The sequence below is a fragment of the Stegodyphus dumicola genome, chromosome 12 (assembly GCF_044657685.1).
Source record: "Stegodyphus dumicola isolate Sdum_Otavi_A_Nest chromosome 12, ASM4465768v1".
NCBI classification, from domain to species: domain Eukaryota; kingdom Metazoa; phylum Arthropoda; class Arachnida; order Araneae; family Eresidae; genus Stegodyphus; species Stegodyphus dumicola.
In genome coordinates this window covers 115,355,628-115,371,387 of record NC_140779.1, presented here as the reverse complement: position 1 = coordinate 115,371,387, position 15,760 = coordinate 115,355,628, and the positions used below count along the sequence as shown (strand labels likewise).

Below are 15,760 nucleotides of genomic sequence, written 5' to 3'. Positions count from 1 at the left end.
ATATGCAAAGCTTAAAACTGAGTTAATAAATCGTTCAGGAGAATCTTCTCAGCAAGAAATTCGCCAATTATTATCTGGAGAAGAATTAGGTTCTCGAAAACCTTCCGATTTGCTTAGAAATATGAAACGTCGAGCAGAATCTTTAAATGTTCCTGATAACTTAATGTTAGAATTATTCCTTCAACGTTTGCCTTCGACTGTTCAGTCTATTTTGGCAGCGGTTTCCAATTTAACTGTAGATAAAGCTGCAGAAATTGCCGACAGAATTTTAGAAGTAAATCCAACCCCAGGGACTTGTGCCGTTTCTCGCACAGTCGATCAGTCTCTTGAGGATAAATTATTTAAACAAATAGAAAAATTAAACAAACGTATTGATCACATTTCTCTTTCTCGTGGTCGCTCGCCAAATCGCGGAGATCGCAATAAGGAAAGAAGCAATTCCAAAAGGAGAGATTATTCTGTTTGCTGGTATCATAGACGTTTTGGGAAAAAGTGTAGAGATGACAAATGTACAAAACCTTGTTCATGGCAGGGAAACGAAACCAGCAAAGAATAGAGGCGACTTATTCTTTGCCTCAAGTTTCACGTCGCCTGTTCGTTCGTGACCGTAGAACAAACCTTTCATTCTTGGTCGATACCGGCTCTGACGTGTCCTTACTTCCAGCAAATAATTCTCAAAAACGGAATTCGTCCCAACAAACACTTTTCGCTGCTAATTCTTCTACTATTCATGTTTATGGTCAAAAAACACTTTCTTTGGATTTCAAATTAAGACGACAGTTTACATGGACTTTTCTTATAGCAAATGTTAGTACACCCATTCTTGGAGCAGATTTTCTCCATTTCTTTGAATTGGTGCCTGATCTCAGAAACAAATGTCTCAAAGATTTAAAAACGCATTTTAAAACCGTCGGTTGCGTGAAAAATGCAAGCATTTATTCAGTAAAAACTGTATTTAATGATACACCATATCACAAAATTTTAAAAGAATTTCCTTCAGTTACTAGATTACCAGATCCTAACCAACCTGTTAAACATAACACCGTTCATTATATCATAACTAAAGGTCCACCTGTGGTTGCAAAACCTCGTCGGTTAGCTCCAGATCGCTTAAAAATAGCAAAACAAGAATTTCAAACTATGATGCAATTGGGGCATTTGAGACCTTCGAGCAGCAATTATGCATCCCCACTTCACATGGTTCCAAAAAAGGGAAGTCTGGAATGGAGACCTGTAGGAGATTATCGAGCATTGAACGCTCAAACAATAAAAGACAAATACCCTATTCCATGCTTAGCCGATTTTATTGCTGCATTGCACGGTACTAAAATTTTTAGTCATGTCGACCTGATTAAGGCATACCATCAAATACCAATTAACCCAGCCGACATCCACAAAACCGCCATATGCACACCATTCGGTTTATTCGAAAGTACCCGTATGCAATTCGGCTTATGCAATGCATCTGCGACTTTTCAACGTTTTATAGATGAAGTCACGCGGGATTTAGAAGGCGTTTACGCTTTTGTCGATGACTTGCTCATAGCCTCTAAAGATTCTGAGGAACATTGCAGGCATTTGAAAGCTTTATTTTCCAAACTTCAGGAATATGGACTTTGCATAAATGTTTCAAAATGCACCTTTGGTCAAACATCTATTGATTTCTTAGGTTTTCACCTTAGTGAAAACGGAATTGAACCTCTTCCTGACAAAGTCAAATGTATTTTAGATTTTCCTCAACCTACCACTCTCACTCAGCTTCGCCGATTTTTAGGCATGTTTAACTTTTACAGATGTTTCATACCTAAAGCAGCACATATTCTTTCTCCTTTAATAAAATTGTCAGAAGGCTATATTAATAAAAAGAAATCTCGTTCTCGTATTCAGGATTCATCCCCACAATTAAATTGGAACGAGAATGCTGAACAAGCCTTTATTGCTGCCAAAAATGCCATTGCTCAGGCTACCCTTTTGAGACACCCTATTCCCGGAGCCCAGCTAAGCATCTGGGTAGATGCCTCAGACGTCGCAATAGGCGGCACACTTATGCAGTTGTCTCAACAAACATGGGAACCTATAGCATTTTTCTCTATGAAACTCAATAAAAGTCAACAGAAATGGTCCGCGTACGATAGGGAATTATTTTCAATTTATTCTGCAATTAAGAAATTCCGACACATGTTAGAGGGCAGAAATTTTATAATTTATACGGATCAAAAACCGTTAATATACGCTTTTAAACAGAACCCTCATAAATGCTCACCTCGACAATTGCGACATTTAGATTTTATTTCTCAGTACTCTACTGATATTAGGCATGTGCAAGGTTCAAAAAACGTCGTTGCTGACGCTCTTTCAAGAATCGAAATTGATTCCATAACAAAATCTCCATTTTTGGATTTTAAAAAATTTTCGGAAGCTCAACGGCATGATCCGGAGGTACAAGACCTTCTCAAAAACAACACATCATCTTTGAAACTGGAATTTAAACCGTGCCAATATTCTGATGGTAATATTCTTTGTGACATATCAACAGACATTCCTCGTCCATTTGTTCCGAATTCCTTTCGCAGACTCATCTTTAATCATCTGCATAATCTGTCACATCCAGGAATTGCAGCTACTACGAAGCTTATTTGTTCTCGTTATGTATGGCCCGATATGAAACGTCATATCAAAAATTGGGTGAAATCCTGTGAATCTTGCCAAAAATCGAAAATTACTAGGCATACTAAAGCACCACTGGGCACATTCTCTCTTCCTGATGCACGTTTTTCAGAAATCCATATGGATATCGTCGGACCGTTACCTCCATCAGAAGGCAACGTGTACCTTTTGACTCTAATAGATAGATTCTCCAGATGGCCTGAAGCCATTCCCATCCCGGATATGAAAACGGAAACCATTTGCAGAGCCATCTTCAACTGTTGGATATCTCGTTTTGGCTGCCCATCGATCATAACAACAGACCAAGGTTCTCAAATGAGATCCGCACTTTTTGCAGAATTCACGCGCATTTTGGGTACGAACAGAATCACAACAACAGCCTATCATCCAATGTCAAAAGGCATTGTTGAACGATTTCATCGACATTTAAAATCTTCTCTCAAGGCTCACGAGACCAATAACTGGACTGAAACACTACCAGTTGTTATGCTTGGTATTCGGACAGCCGTAAAGGAAGATCTACAGTCATCTTGTGATGAACTGGTGTACGGCACAACTCTCAAGCTGCCTAGTGATATGATAACGTCATCTAAGATATCTCCGTATGACACACAATTTATCATGAATCTTAGGCATAGAATGCAACAACTGAATCCAATAGCAACATCTGCACATTGCCAAGAAAAATGTTACGTAAGTGCTACCTTAAAGTCGTGTACGCATGTATACTTACGTGTCGATCGAGTAAAGCCACCTCTGTGCCAACCATACACAGGTCCGCATAAAGTCCTTTCTAGAACGGACAAAACTTTCACAATAGATGTTAACGGTCTGAAATCTACTGTGTCTATAGACCGTGTGAAACCAGCCTATTTGCTTTCGGACTCTAATTTGCCTGAACTGAAAACAAATAAAGACTTAAAGACAGTTCAGCAGAATAAATCTGCAAACGAACTCTCTAAGACACAAACTGTCACCAGATCCGGAAGACATGTTCACTTCCCTAAGAAACTTGCTTCTTACATAACAATTTAAAACATTTTTTTTAAATTCATATCTTAACATACTTCTTGTTATTTCATGTTTATTATATGTGTCAATACCTTGTTATATATTGAATTTCATTTTGATCTATTCTAATTTTGTAATCATGTAAAAATACCCGACAGCACGGATACTGTGAGATAATTTCATAACCTATGTCGTTCCTTTGAATAGCCATTAAAGGAACTGGGGGGAAACTCTGTGGTGATGGCGATAAGGAGCGCGCCTTGCGCCCTCCGATAAGTGTGGCAACCCTAGAGGAGAAGTTTCTTACGAGTAGCGAGCAGAGCGAAACAGGCAGGCTGTCGGGGAGTATGCGCGATGTCCCTAAATAAAGTTTAATTTTTATTGTGCACTATGTCTTGTTAATATTTATATTAATGCAGTAAGAACATAATCTGTGATATGGAATTTGAGGATTGGTGGTAAAAACATAACCGGAAATTTCCATAACAGCATTCTTTGAAATCGCTGTGGTGCTTTAAAAAGAGGTTTCTTAGTTATGCTTTCTAATGGTCGATGATCAGTTTCAACTGTAATACGTTTGCCATATATATATTGATGAAATTTAGAACATCTAAAAGTAATAGCTAAAAGCTCTTTTTCTATCTGAGCATAATTTTTCTGACTTTTTGTTAGAGCTCTGGAAGCATAAGCAATTGGTTGGTTTTCTTGTAGTAAAACAGCACCTAATCCTTCAGAACTTGCATCTACTGAAAGAGTTACATCCTTATTAACATCATAGAATTTTAATACGGGTGCTTTTGCAATCAGTTCTTTAAGTGTTTCGAAAGCTTTTTGATGCTTTTCAGTCCAGTGCCAGAGGACATTTTTCTCAAGTAACTGTCTTAATGGGGCAGTAATAGTAGTTAAGTTAGGAATAAATTTGGCTAAATAATTAATCATTCCCAAAAATCTTTGTAGCGAAGGCACATCTGTAGGTTCTGGCATTTTAACAATTGCTTCCACTTTAGAAAAATCAGGTTTTAGTCCATTTTCACTTAACTCGTGTCCTATATAATTCACACGATTAACTTTTATTTTACATTTAGCCTTATTGAACTTCAAATTATTTTCTCGTGCTCTCTGGAGTACTTTTTTAAGTCGTAGCTCATGTTCCTTTTCATTAGATCCCCATATTAAGATATCATCTATAATACATTCAACGCCATCTAGACCTTCTATTATTTGGCTTAATTTTCTTTGGCAAATTTCTGGAGCTGAACATATGCCAAAAGGTAATCTTTTAAATTTGTATCTGCCAAAAGGTGTATTGAATGTACACAAATTACTACTTTCTTCGTCAAGCTGGATTTGCCAAAAAGCACTATTAGCATCTAAAACAGAAAATATTTTTGCGTTAGGCATTCTACTGACAACTTCGTCAATGGTTAACATCGGATAATGTTCTCGTTTTATAGCTTTATTTAAATCTCTAGGATCTAAACATATTCTTATTTTGTTCGGTTTGACAACTGTAACCATTGAATTTACCCATTCAGTTGGTTCTCTTACTTTCTCAATAACATTTAAATTTTCCATTCTTTGTAATTCTTTCTTAACTTTATCACATATAGCTATGGGTATTTTTCTTGGAGGATGAATGACTGGCGTTACATCTTGTTTTAACTGGATTTTATATTCTCCATTCAAACAACCTAAGCCTTAAAATACATCTTTGTATTCCTCCAGTAAGTCTTCAGTGTAAACAGACATTACTTTCTGAATCAAACCTAGTTGCAAACATGATTTTAATCCTAATATAGAAGGTACTTCTTTGTCAATAACTTGGAATTCCACAACATAATTATTTTTTCCATATTGGCAGTTAAGTACTACTTTTCCTAAAGTATCCATTTTATTCCCAGAGAATGTAACTAATCTTTTAATTTCAGACTTCTGTATCGGAACATTTAGCAATTTCAGTTTGCTTTTAGAAATAACATTGCACATTGCTCCAGTATCTAACTGCAAATTTAGTTTACTTTTATTTACATTAACGTCAACAGTCCATTTCTCTTCCTTGTTATCTGAATTAAGGTTTAATGTGCCAACATAAAATTCTAACTCTTTCTCAGAGTCATGATTTATTAATTTAATTTGTCTATCTTTTTTGTTTACCTTGACTGCTTCATTTTTTATTATATAGCTTTTACACTGACTCGCAAAATGATTTGCCTTTTTACATTTATGACAGATTTTTCCATATGCTGGACACATTCGATACTCATGAGATGTTCCACATTTAGAACAAACTTTTGTCTTTTGTTTATTGGTATTTACCTCTTTGTAGGTATTCTTATTATATTTACTTAGTTTCTTTTTCACTAAGTTTACAGCAGTTTCCTCATCCTTTATGATTTTCATTTGATGTGCACTTATTTCAGCAGATCTGCATATATCAAGAGCTTTTTCTAATGTTAATTCTGTTTCATGTAACAATCTTGCTCTCACTATATCATCTTTAATACCACAAACAACTTTATCCTTTATTAAACTATCTGTTAATTGTGCAAACTCGCATGTTCTAGCTTTATTTCGAAGATCAGTTACGTATTCATCTATGGTTTCTGACGCGGTTTGATTTCTAGTAAAGAATAAATGTCTTTCATATGTAATATTTTTCTTAGGAATACAATATTCTGTAAATTTTGTTTTAATTTCACTTAATTTAATTTCTTTACCCTCTTCTATAGGAAATGTATTATATATTTCAAGACCACGAATTCCTATTACATGAAGAAAAGTATTAACTCTTACCTTCTCTTCTTTATTATGTAATCCACTAGCTACTTCATATATTTCAAATGATTGCAGCCATCTCTGCCAATTCGAAGCCAGATTTCCATCACATTTCATCGGCTCTGGTGGTTTTAAACTTTCCATTTTGAAAGCAAAACACTCCTGACACCATATAAAATTATGAGGGTACTCTTTTAGTTTTCAGAAACTATTTATTTACAATCTTAGAATGTATAATCACAGAGAACTGCAATACCAGCATAGTTCTATTTTTTCAATCTGTATCCAAAGTGTTGCCAATTACAAGTTACTAAATATTAAATGTTACCATTTACAAATTATTAAATATTACACATGTGACAGATGATCCCCTTAAGATGGGAAGCTTAGCAAGGTTATTCATATGTCGTAATGAAAATTAAAGAAAAAATATTATACAGTCAAAAGTTTTTAATCCGGACTCGTCGGGACTTCGGCGATCCGGATTATCGGTTTTTCTGGATTATAGATGATCAGTTTAAATCTGGTAAGACGGCATGCAGAAATTATAAAATTAAAAATATGAAACCGTAATTTATGAAATAAAGAGCAATTATGATCTAAAGGGTATCAAAATTTACAAAAAAAAAGTTTAATTTTTATTTGTTTACTTTATTAAACATTTCTTTCAACGCGCACATGCCTAAAGCATACATTACGCATAGTCGAAATTAGAAAATTGCAACCAGAAAACTACTTGATGTGTATTCGTGATATTTATAATGACGAGGAATTTGATTTAAATCATATCAAAGACGGAGTATATCGAGGTGAAATACTGCATTTAGTAAGGAATTATAAAATAAAATAAAAACATCTGCCTTGAAGATAAGGATAATGCTGACAGATCAACTTCCAGTTCATTGCGCCGCCGCGACGTCCCCCCCCCCACAGAGCAGCGTGAAATTGATAAACAGATTCAGAATGGTTAGAGAAACAAAGGATATGCCTTTATCCATTTTTTGCAGCAATTCCACTTTTTGTTTGATGGACATCGAAACATGCTTTCGCTTTGTAGATCCTTTGGCAGCTCCAGAATCGGAAATTCTTTTTGACATAATCGAAAGTTCAAGCTTAGTTTTATAAAATTGCTTTAACAGTCTGCAAAAAATAATAAGCCGGATCCAATTAGAAGATTAAGGAACAACGCAATCTTCAATATTAACTGAAATAGATAATTAGAGCTTAGCTTATACCGTCCGTTATACATTAAATGCGCATGCGTAAACGTATATGCGCATAATAGCTTTGCGCAATTGCGTTTACGCATGCGCCGAAAGTTTGTAGCTTTGAGGTCCGGATTATAGATCATTCCGGATTAAAGTCTTTTGACTGTATCATAAAACTATGGAACATGACTCTATTAATTTAATTTACTGAAAAACAAGTCTAGAAAAAGTTAATCATTATTAATAGGAAGAGTTGTAAGGTATTTCTTTCTCTTTAAGGCGGTCCTTAGTGGTATAATCGGAAGCACACCCCACTAGCAATCAGAGGGCCGGAGTTCGAAACTCGGCTAGGACAACACATATTTTTCCTGCCTGTTGGCTCCCGAACTAAAATGTGTTAGACTGTAATTTGTCAATATCAGGATTTAGCAAATGTGTCTCCACCTTCCTAGTCGCCCTTGAAGTGGGAGAAAATGTAAGGAATTTTTTCCTTTATTGCCGAGCGCCTTCGTGGTGTAATTGGAAATAAATCCTGCTAGCAATTGGAAATTAGGCTAGTGTGTTGCATCTTTTTCATATCCTGCCTAGGCAAAGGTGTAGAGGAGGGGCAGAACATACAGGCCACTGATTAAGGGGTTGCCTCCGAAGAACCTTGATTTTTTAAGCATATGTTGAAAAGGACGAAGCTAGAAAGTTGTCTGTATTGCGAGAATCAGTTCCTAACTTACATGTGCCACTTAAGATTTTTTTACAGTGTATGTTTCAGTTGCTCCTTGCTAGAAAAGTTTAACGAAGTTGAAGTTGATTAAAAGCTATCTTCCATCAACTATGTGCTAAGATTTAATGGCTTGGCAGTCTTTTGCATTGAAAATAAATACAGCAGCAAAAAAGCATTAATGAATTTTTGACGAAGCTATAAACAAATTTTCAGAAGTCTAAACTCATAAAAACAGTTATAGTTTTTTTTTTTTTTTTTTTTTTATTCACAGAAAATTTAACATTTTTTTAATCATAAAAATGGCTGATTAATAAGACTTTTTTTAATATAAATTTATCTGCTTAATGTAAATTATTTTTTCCTTAATCTTAAAACTTTTGTTTTCCAAATCAATTCAAATATTTAATTTTATTTAAATAAATGTTATTTATATATTTGTGTTGACATTTTATATGGTGATTATTATAATAAAGGGTGGAGGGGCTAGTGAGATTTCCATCCTGAGGCTCAATAACTAGATCTGCTACTGCAGATAGGATTTTGCATGTTTGGCATATTTCTTGCTTTGACAAACCTAATGATTTTAGAAAATTACATTTTATCTTTTTACAGCTCTTCCATCCTTAGAACGGTCAATTTACTAAGCATAAAAACCTATCTCAAACATTCTGTACATGTGTATTTTTATATGTTATGTAAGCTAATAGGAAATATTTAATAATGGAAATTTCCCTCATTCATAGTCAGTTTAGAATCCACAAAAGACAATAGGAGTGTTATAAATAATAAACATAAAGAAAAATGCGTAATATATTCTAAAAAATTGAGAAGGAAATTGCAGATATGTGAATGTTGAAATAAATATCGATAAACAAAACAACAGTAAACTCAAATTTATGCTTATTTTAAAATCGAATGATAGAGTTAAAAAAATGTATTATCTCTGAAGAGTAAGATTACTTATACTACATTAAAAGGCACCATTAGCTTTATTTATGACTTTTCACTCATTAAAAAAAAATTAGAATTTTATTATCGGGTAAAAAAGCTAATGGGATAAATGAAGCTAACAGAATTATATATGTGTTGTCCTCTATTGAAGACATATGTGTTATTTCGTTCCATTGACTAATCTTAATTTTCAGGTTAATCTTATATATCAATTTTAAATTAAGAGTGTATCTGTGTCCCTTTTTTTTTTCCAGGGCAGGGAAGCATCTTTTATAAAATTATAAGTATGCAATATTTACTATTGAACAGGAAATGAGAGCTGTATGAAAAACTACCACAAAAGGAAAATTAAATTTTTTGACAGGATGAAATATAAAATACTTATCAACAATTAAAGTCCTTGTTAATAATATTAAGCTGAATTTTAAATATATATATATAATTTAATGAATAAAAATTGAAAACACAATTAAAATAATAAATTAAAAAAAATATTTACATGCATACAATTTTATATTAAATACACAGATAATTTTCCTACCATTACAAAAAATAAACAGATGATTATTTCTTTCTCATACACTCACAGACAGGAATAAAGAATTATTTTATTAGAGTTTTGAAATAACAGCAGTGCCCCCCCTTCCTTTTAAATTCAACAACTTTTAAAATTACAGTGATTTTTCTTAAAACATAATAAATATAGTTTGATTAAATATTCCTTTGACAAATATTTCAACTAATATTACATAGCTCATATTAAATGTCTCTACTATTAAATAAAGGATCTTTCTCAAAAATTCTTTTTTATATATAGACATATAATTATACATGTATCAGTTCACTTCTTCTGTAATTATATTTTGTGAAAATATTCTTAAACTATTAAAAAGAAAGAAATTTCCTTCATTTTAAAATGGTTATGAGATGGATTTGAATGTAATGATGACAAAGAAGACATTTTTTAATAATAAAAAGAGAAAAAAAATTTAAAATAGCTTAAACATAGACACCTTGGAAAAAAATTATAAATATTAATAAAAATAAAATTTTCACAGCACATCATTTTAGCACAAAAAAAAAAAAAAAAAAATCTATCATTAAACTTCGAATACAGCCACTTTACCGAGATCTTCATTTCAGTATAAAATACATAAATTTCATCTTTCATTTCCTATTTATCTGTTTTGGTATTTTCTAATTTAAGAAATTTTGTCTCAAATCACATTTCATCAGGAATCATGATGCATTAATTCTAGATTCAATGGCAATTACTTTCACAGAGCATATATAAATTGAACTATATGCTATCAATTTCGTATGAAGGCTTTCCATATGAAAATGAAGTAATAACACATAAGCTAGAATTTTAATAGTAACAGCACTGTGAGACATTACAGTTGGCTTACTGTAGGAGCTATCTAGCAATGCAATCATTACCATACTTTTGCTTATCATCTGATAAGCTTGCTTTAAAATGATTTCATTGAAGGACACTATAAGTCAGTGTATTGCCATCTAGCAACTGAAGAATTGGTATGCAGGTTTTATGGCATAATTGTCTGATTTATCAAGATTTAGGTATTAAGTTTTTATTTTGTTTAATGTTTCTTTTTAGAATGTTGCTTGGTTTGCTTGATTCAGCCATTTGCCCTGGAGTTGTTGACCTTGGGTGATTACAGCTTAATGACACTACTAGAATGATGCTGACAGCAGGATGAATAATTTTGTTGCATAACTTAGCTGACAGCTCCTCCATATATACTAGTCTGCTGTTTCTGCTCACTAAATCAGCTGGAAGCGTTAAAAATTATAAACATGAAACAATTTGCATAATAATTACAAAATAGAATTGTAATAAATTAATTTATATTTTTAGTTCATTTATTTATTGAACAAAATAAATGTTAAAGTTATTAAAATGCAGCACTAAATTAAAATATTAATAACACTTGTAGTATAGTATAAAAACACTGATGCTACAAATGCTAAATTAACCGAGTACTGGGATTTTAAAGTGACTTATAATGCTAGGTTAGCTTTTTGAATGCATTTTAATTAGAAAGTGACTGATAATACTAGGTTAGCTTTTTGAAAGCATAAATTCATATCATACATATAGAAAATTATGAAAACGTCCATGTAGCCAGTCTATTTGGCATGATACAGAAGCAATAAATATGTTTAATGATAAAACTGAAATGAATAAAAATATTAATGAGGTTAAATTCATAATTTTGTTGTTCTTTTGCATTTCAGTTAATATTTCTATCATAAAAACTGTCTGGCTTAACACTGTCCACTTTCTCTTTCACAAAAATGAACATTATTCTCAATAATGACAATTTGAACATTAATTTTGAATTATAATAAATTTGCTAGCTGCTGTTCTATTCATTCACAATAATAATGGCTTGAGTAAATTTCTGCGTTTATTTTATTTATGACCTCCCAACATTTTTTTTTACTATGCTTTATCCTACAGTTCCAATTTGAGGTAACATGGTGCAAATATCCAGAGTTAAACTGTCATAATAGCAGTACTATTCACAACTGAAGCCAGCAAGCACATATCATAAAATTTCAGTTATATGTAGAAATAATTTATAAGCAAATAAATCTTTGACATTTGGCCAATCTCAATTCAACAAACTAATTTTCATAACCTTTTTTAGTTTTCTTTATTCTGCGGATAATCAAAACCATTATTAAAGAGCGATTACTGTACAAGATTGTTAAGAAATATATCACATTTGCATTCTTCAGCTTTGCTACTTTTAACTTTAACAAGCTAATATTTAAGTACTAAAATACAATACAGTTATATCTCTGAAGTTATGTGATAGGTGCAACTAATGAAAGTTCTGACCTCAGATTCCCAGTAGTCAGGATGTTATTTAATTATTACTATTTTGTTATTGGGATCAGTTTCAGAAATGTAGATATGTATGCATGTGTGTATGTATATATATATATATATATGCATGTATGCACTTACACACACATCCATCCATCCATACATGCACATATACATAATTCTGAATCTTGTCCTGATAACAGAAGAATACCTATTTATCTTGCATACAATGCATATGAATTTAAGTTAAAAAACAATGCATATGAATTTAAGTTAAAAAGAACCAGTGGCTAAAAATGCACTTGTTTAAAAATATTATACATTTCATAAGAATTTATCAAATTTTCTCATTCGCATAAAGCTAATTTAAATTTAAATTATGAAAATTTAATTGTATACGAGTAAAAGATTATTTATTGCTGTGAACTAATTTTCAGAATGTATAATTCCATTCACTTTTTTGAACCAAAGAATGAAAGTAACAGCACTGTGCATAAAAATGTAGAACAACTGCATTGTTAACACAATTAATAACTCAAGTGCTGTTTTGAAGAAAAGTATGGGGTTTTTAGAGCAATTAGCGTAAATTATTAGACTTTGATGCTACTTATTTTATTAAAGCTAATTCTTATGTATAGACACAGGTTTTGTTCACCAGCATTTTATGAATTATTCACAATTTCAAATACAAATTAACTACAGGTATAAATGTATGAAATAAAATAAGCAGCCTTATTAAAGCAGACAGAGCCTTGCAATATTTAAGTTACATGTTACAAAATTGGCAATTCAATCAGCTTATTTTGTTATGGTGGCCACTTTAATATACAAGTGTCACCTGTATATATTCTAATATATTTTAGGAGCATTGAGCTTAAATAAGAAGTTGTATTTTACCTTTCTGGTCCTTCTTCCCTACATAAATTTAGCATCTGAGGTAGCTATTTTATTTTACAAAAGGTAGAAATAAATATAATAGAGCTTTATTTTTTCAATTGCAATTAACTCCCGATAACGATTTACGAAAATATAACCTAATTATGATTTGCGATTTTTTTTTTTGGGGGGGGGGTCATGCAACTACCTTATTTTACAAAAGGTAGAAATAAATAGACTAGGAAACGTAGAATAAATAGAATAGAGCTTTATTTTTTTTTTTTTTCAATTGAAATGAACACCCGATAACGATTTGCGAAAACGGATTTGCGATTTTCCAACTTTCATATTGTCTTTGCAAAGTATTAATAATAAAAGAAATTCGAAAATCAAAATGCGGGCTTCCAGGTGCACATGTTCGGGTAGAGGATTACGTTATTCAAAATTTTATAGCTCTAGGTACCATCGTTTTTCACAGTGCGAGTAACATATATACATACCTGCAGGAAGATTCGTCATTGTGTAATAACAGAGATGTAGAAAATCACCAATTAATACTTTTTTAAAAATTTGAAAACCAAACGTTCGAAAAATTCGAGTGCTTTTCGAAATTCACCGAAAATGCAGAAATATTATTAAAAACGTGATGCAAATTTCGTTTAAAATATTTTTCATGAATAGTCTGATTTTGTAAACTGCAAATTTCTGACCTTTCTATTTAGTTCGTTAAACGTGGGAAAAAAGTTTAAGCATTAATATTAAAAACAAAAATTCTAAATCGAATTTTTAAACAAATCGTTTCGTCACCGATTGCATTGTCAGCCACAAACAGTGTCTATACAAAATATGAACTCACTAGCTTATCAGGTTAAAAATCGATGAGAAACTTCCAAGTAGAGCGACAAACATCATCAGTGAACTAAACAAAGGTTTATAATAAAAATAAGCAAAATGAAAAAAGAAAATTAATAAAAAAGACTTACATGTAAAACCGCCCATTCATTGTTGGATAAAGCTCAAGAAAATACATAAACTGCCAGTCCCCCTTGAATATAAATTTGAAGCCGTATTTGAGGAGTACAAGCAAATGTTTTGGACTAGAGCGAATTAGTGTTTTATATAGGGACTCTTCCCGAAGGGCATGAAAAAAGTGGGTAATACGATACTTTTCTTTCTTACAGTGATAGAAAATATATTCCATTACTTCAGCTTTAAATAAAAGATGCATTTTATAAAAACCACGCACGCACATTGTATGAAAAAGTTCCACAACGAGGCTGGAATCTGCACAAAGGTTTTCGAAAAGAAGCTTCATCAACTTCTGACCTGTTTCCTTCTTCACTAAATTCATGAAGTAGTTTTGAATAAATGTACTAGGATAAACTATAGGAGGTTTCTCAAATGTTACGTTCCCGGGATCCCAAGAGTCCAAAATAGGAAAAAGTGATTTTTGAGTGTAGTCATTATATGCCTTGAGATGTTTCAAAAAATGCTTAGCTGTTTTTAGTTCCCATTTCATTTCCAGTCTTTCTAATATCGATTTACTGAAATCGAGAAAAAAAGAGTATTTTCCAGCATCTATTAAATGGACTCCTTCCCTCCTTATTCTAAATATTTCAATCAGTTTTCTATTAGGGAAACTTTGATAATCAGTCAAATTAAGCGAAGGAAAATATTCATTTCCATGGCTTTCTCTCCAATATCTAACCAATTCCTTGCGCTTCTTATCCGAATAGGAATATCGTCGAGGGGCTACACATAAATCCAGTGCATAAATTAGTGTTCTATTTCGTTTTTCTTGAAATTCCTGACAGCACAAATCCAAGTATTCCACCGCACTACCCTCAGTTAACCAGAATATCATGTCTGAAATTTCCATTTTTGCGTCACACAGTAATATGCAATTTAAAATTCGTCCTTTTATTATAATCTTCTAACTGATTTAAACACTTGAATCTCTAACTGTAACTGTATACTGCGAATTTCACATGAATCGAATCGAATAGTTGATGAGGAATAGCAAGATGTGTCCGACTGAAGGACAAATAAAACTGCAAGGGCACTTGTCCCTACAAATTCTTTGCTTCACAGGAAGAAAGGTTAAAAGAAGTAAACAAAAGATCCACAGCAACGAGACTCCAAGCCCTCAAACAGTAGATCAGGCAACAATAAGCTGGGAGGCAGAAGAATTTCCGTTTGTAATCTAGGCAGGTGCGCTCTTTTCACTTCCGGACAACTTAACAAAGACGTCTCTTCCTCTCTGATTGTACGGTGTTTGAGACACCTGGGCCAAAGAATAAAGTGCCTCCTAGATATAAAGCCGTCGGACTGGTCTGTGACGTCACGAGCACTAGGCCGTATAATATGAAACGGCGGAACTTCCGATAGCGATTTCTCCGTGCATACGAGTATGAATTTGCGTTAAATAATGAACTCTTAGAATAATCCAGAAACTATATTTCCGCAATAAAAAATTTATTTTACTATCGGAATATCTTTGAACATTACAATGCAAGAGCAATAAAACTCATTAAAGATGCATTAAAATTTCATATGTAATGTAATAAGATTTGATACTTAGTCCAGCAAAACTTGATCTTGAATATCGAATTTGGCTTTATAAAACGATTAGTAGATGCTGAATTTTCAAATCATTCAATTAAAAATTAGTTCTGAAAACCAAAATTCCTCAATATC

The 15,760-nt window shown here is 32.5% G+C and overlaps 1 protein-coding gene across 1 annotated transcript in view; it reads right to left on the bottom strand.

Moving 5' to 3' along the window:
- LOC118202792 (uncharacterized) overlaps nt 1-15,507 on the bottom strand; it is a 45,947-nt gene extending 30,440 nt beyond the window's left edge. The window contains exon 1 of the mRNA XM_085806846.1: nt 14,047-15,507. Within this exon, the coding sequence (XP_085662972.1) occupies nt 14,047-14,942 (896 nt within the window). The 5' untranslated portion in view covers nt 14,943-15,507. The remainder of the gene's footprint in view (nt 1-14,046) is intronic.
- Nucleotides 15,508-15,760: the final 253 nt, after the last annotated feature.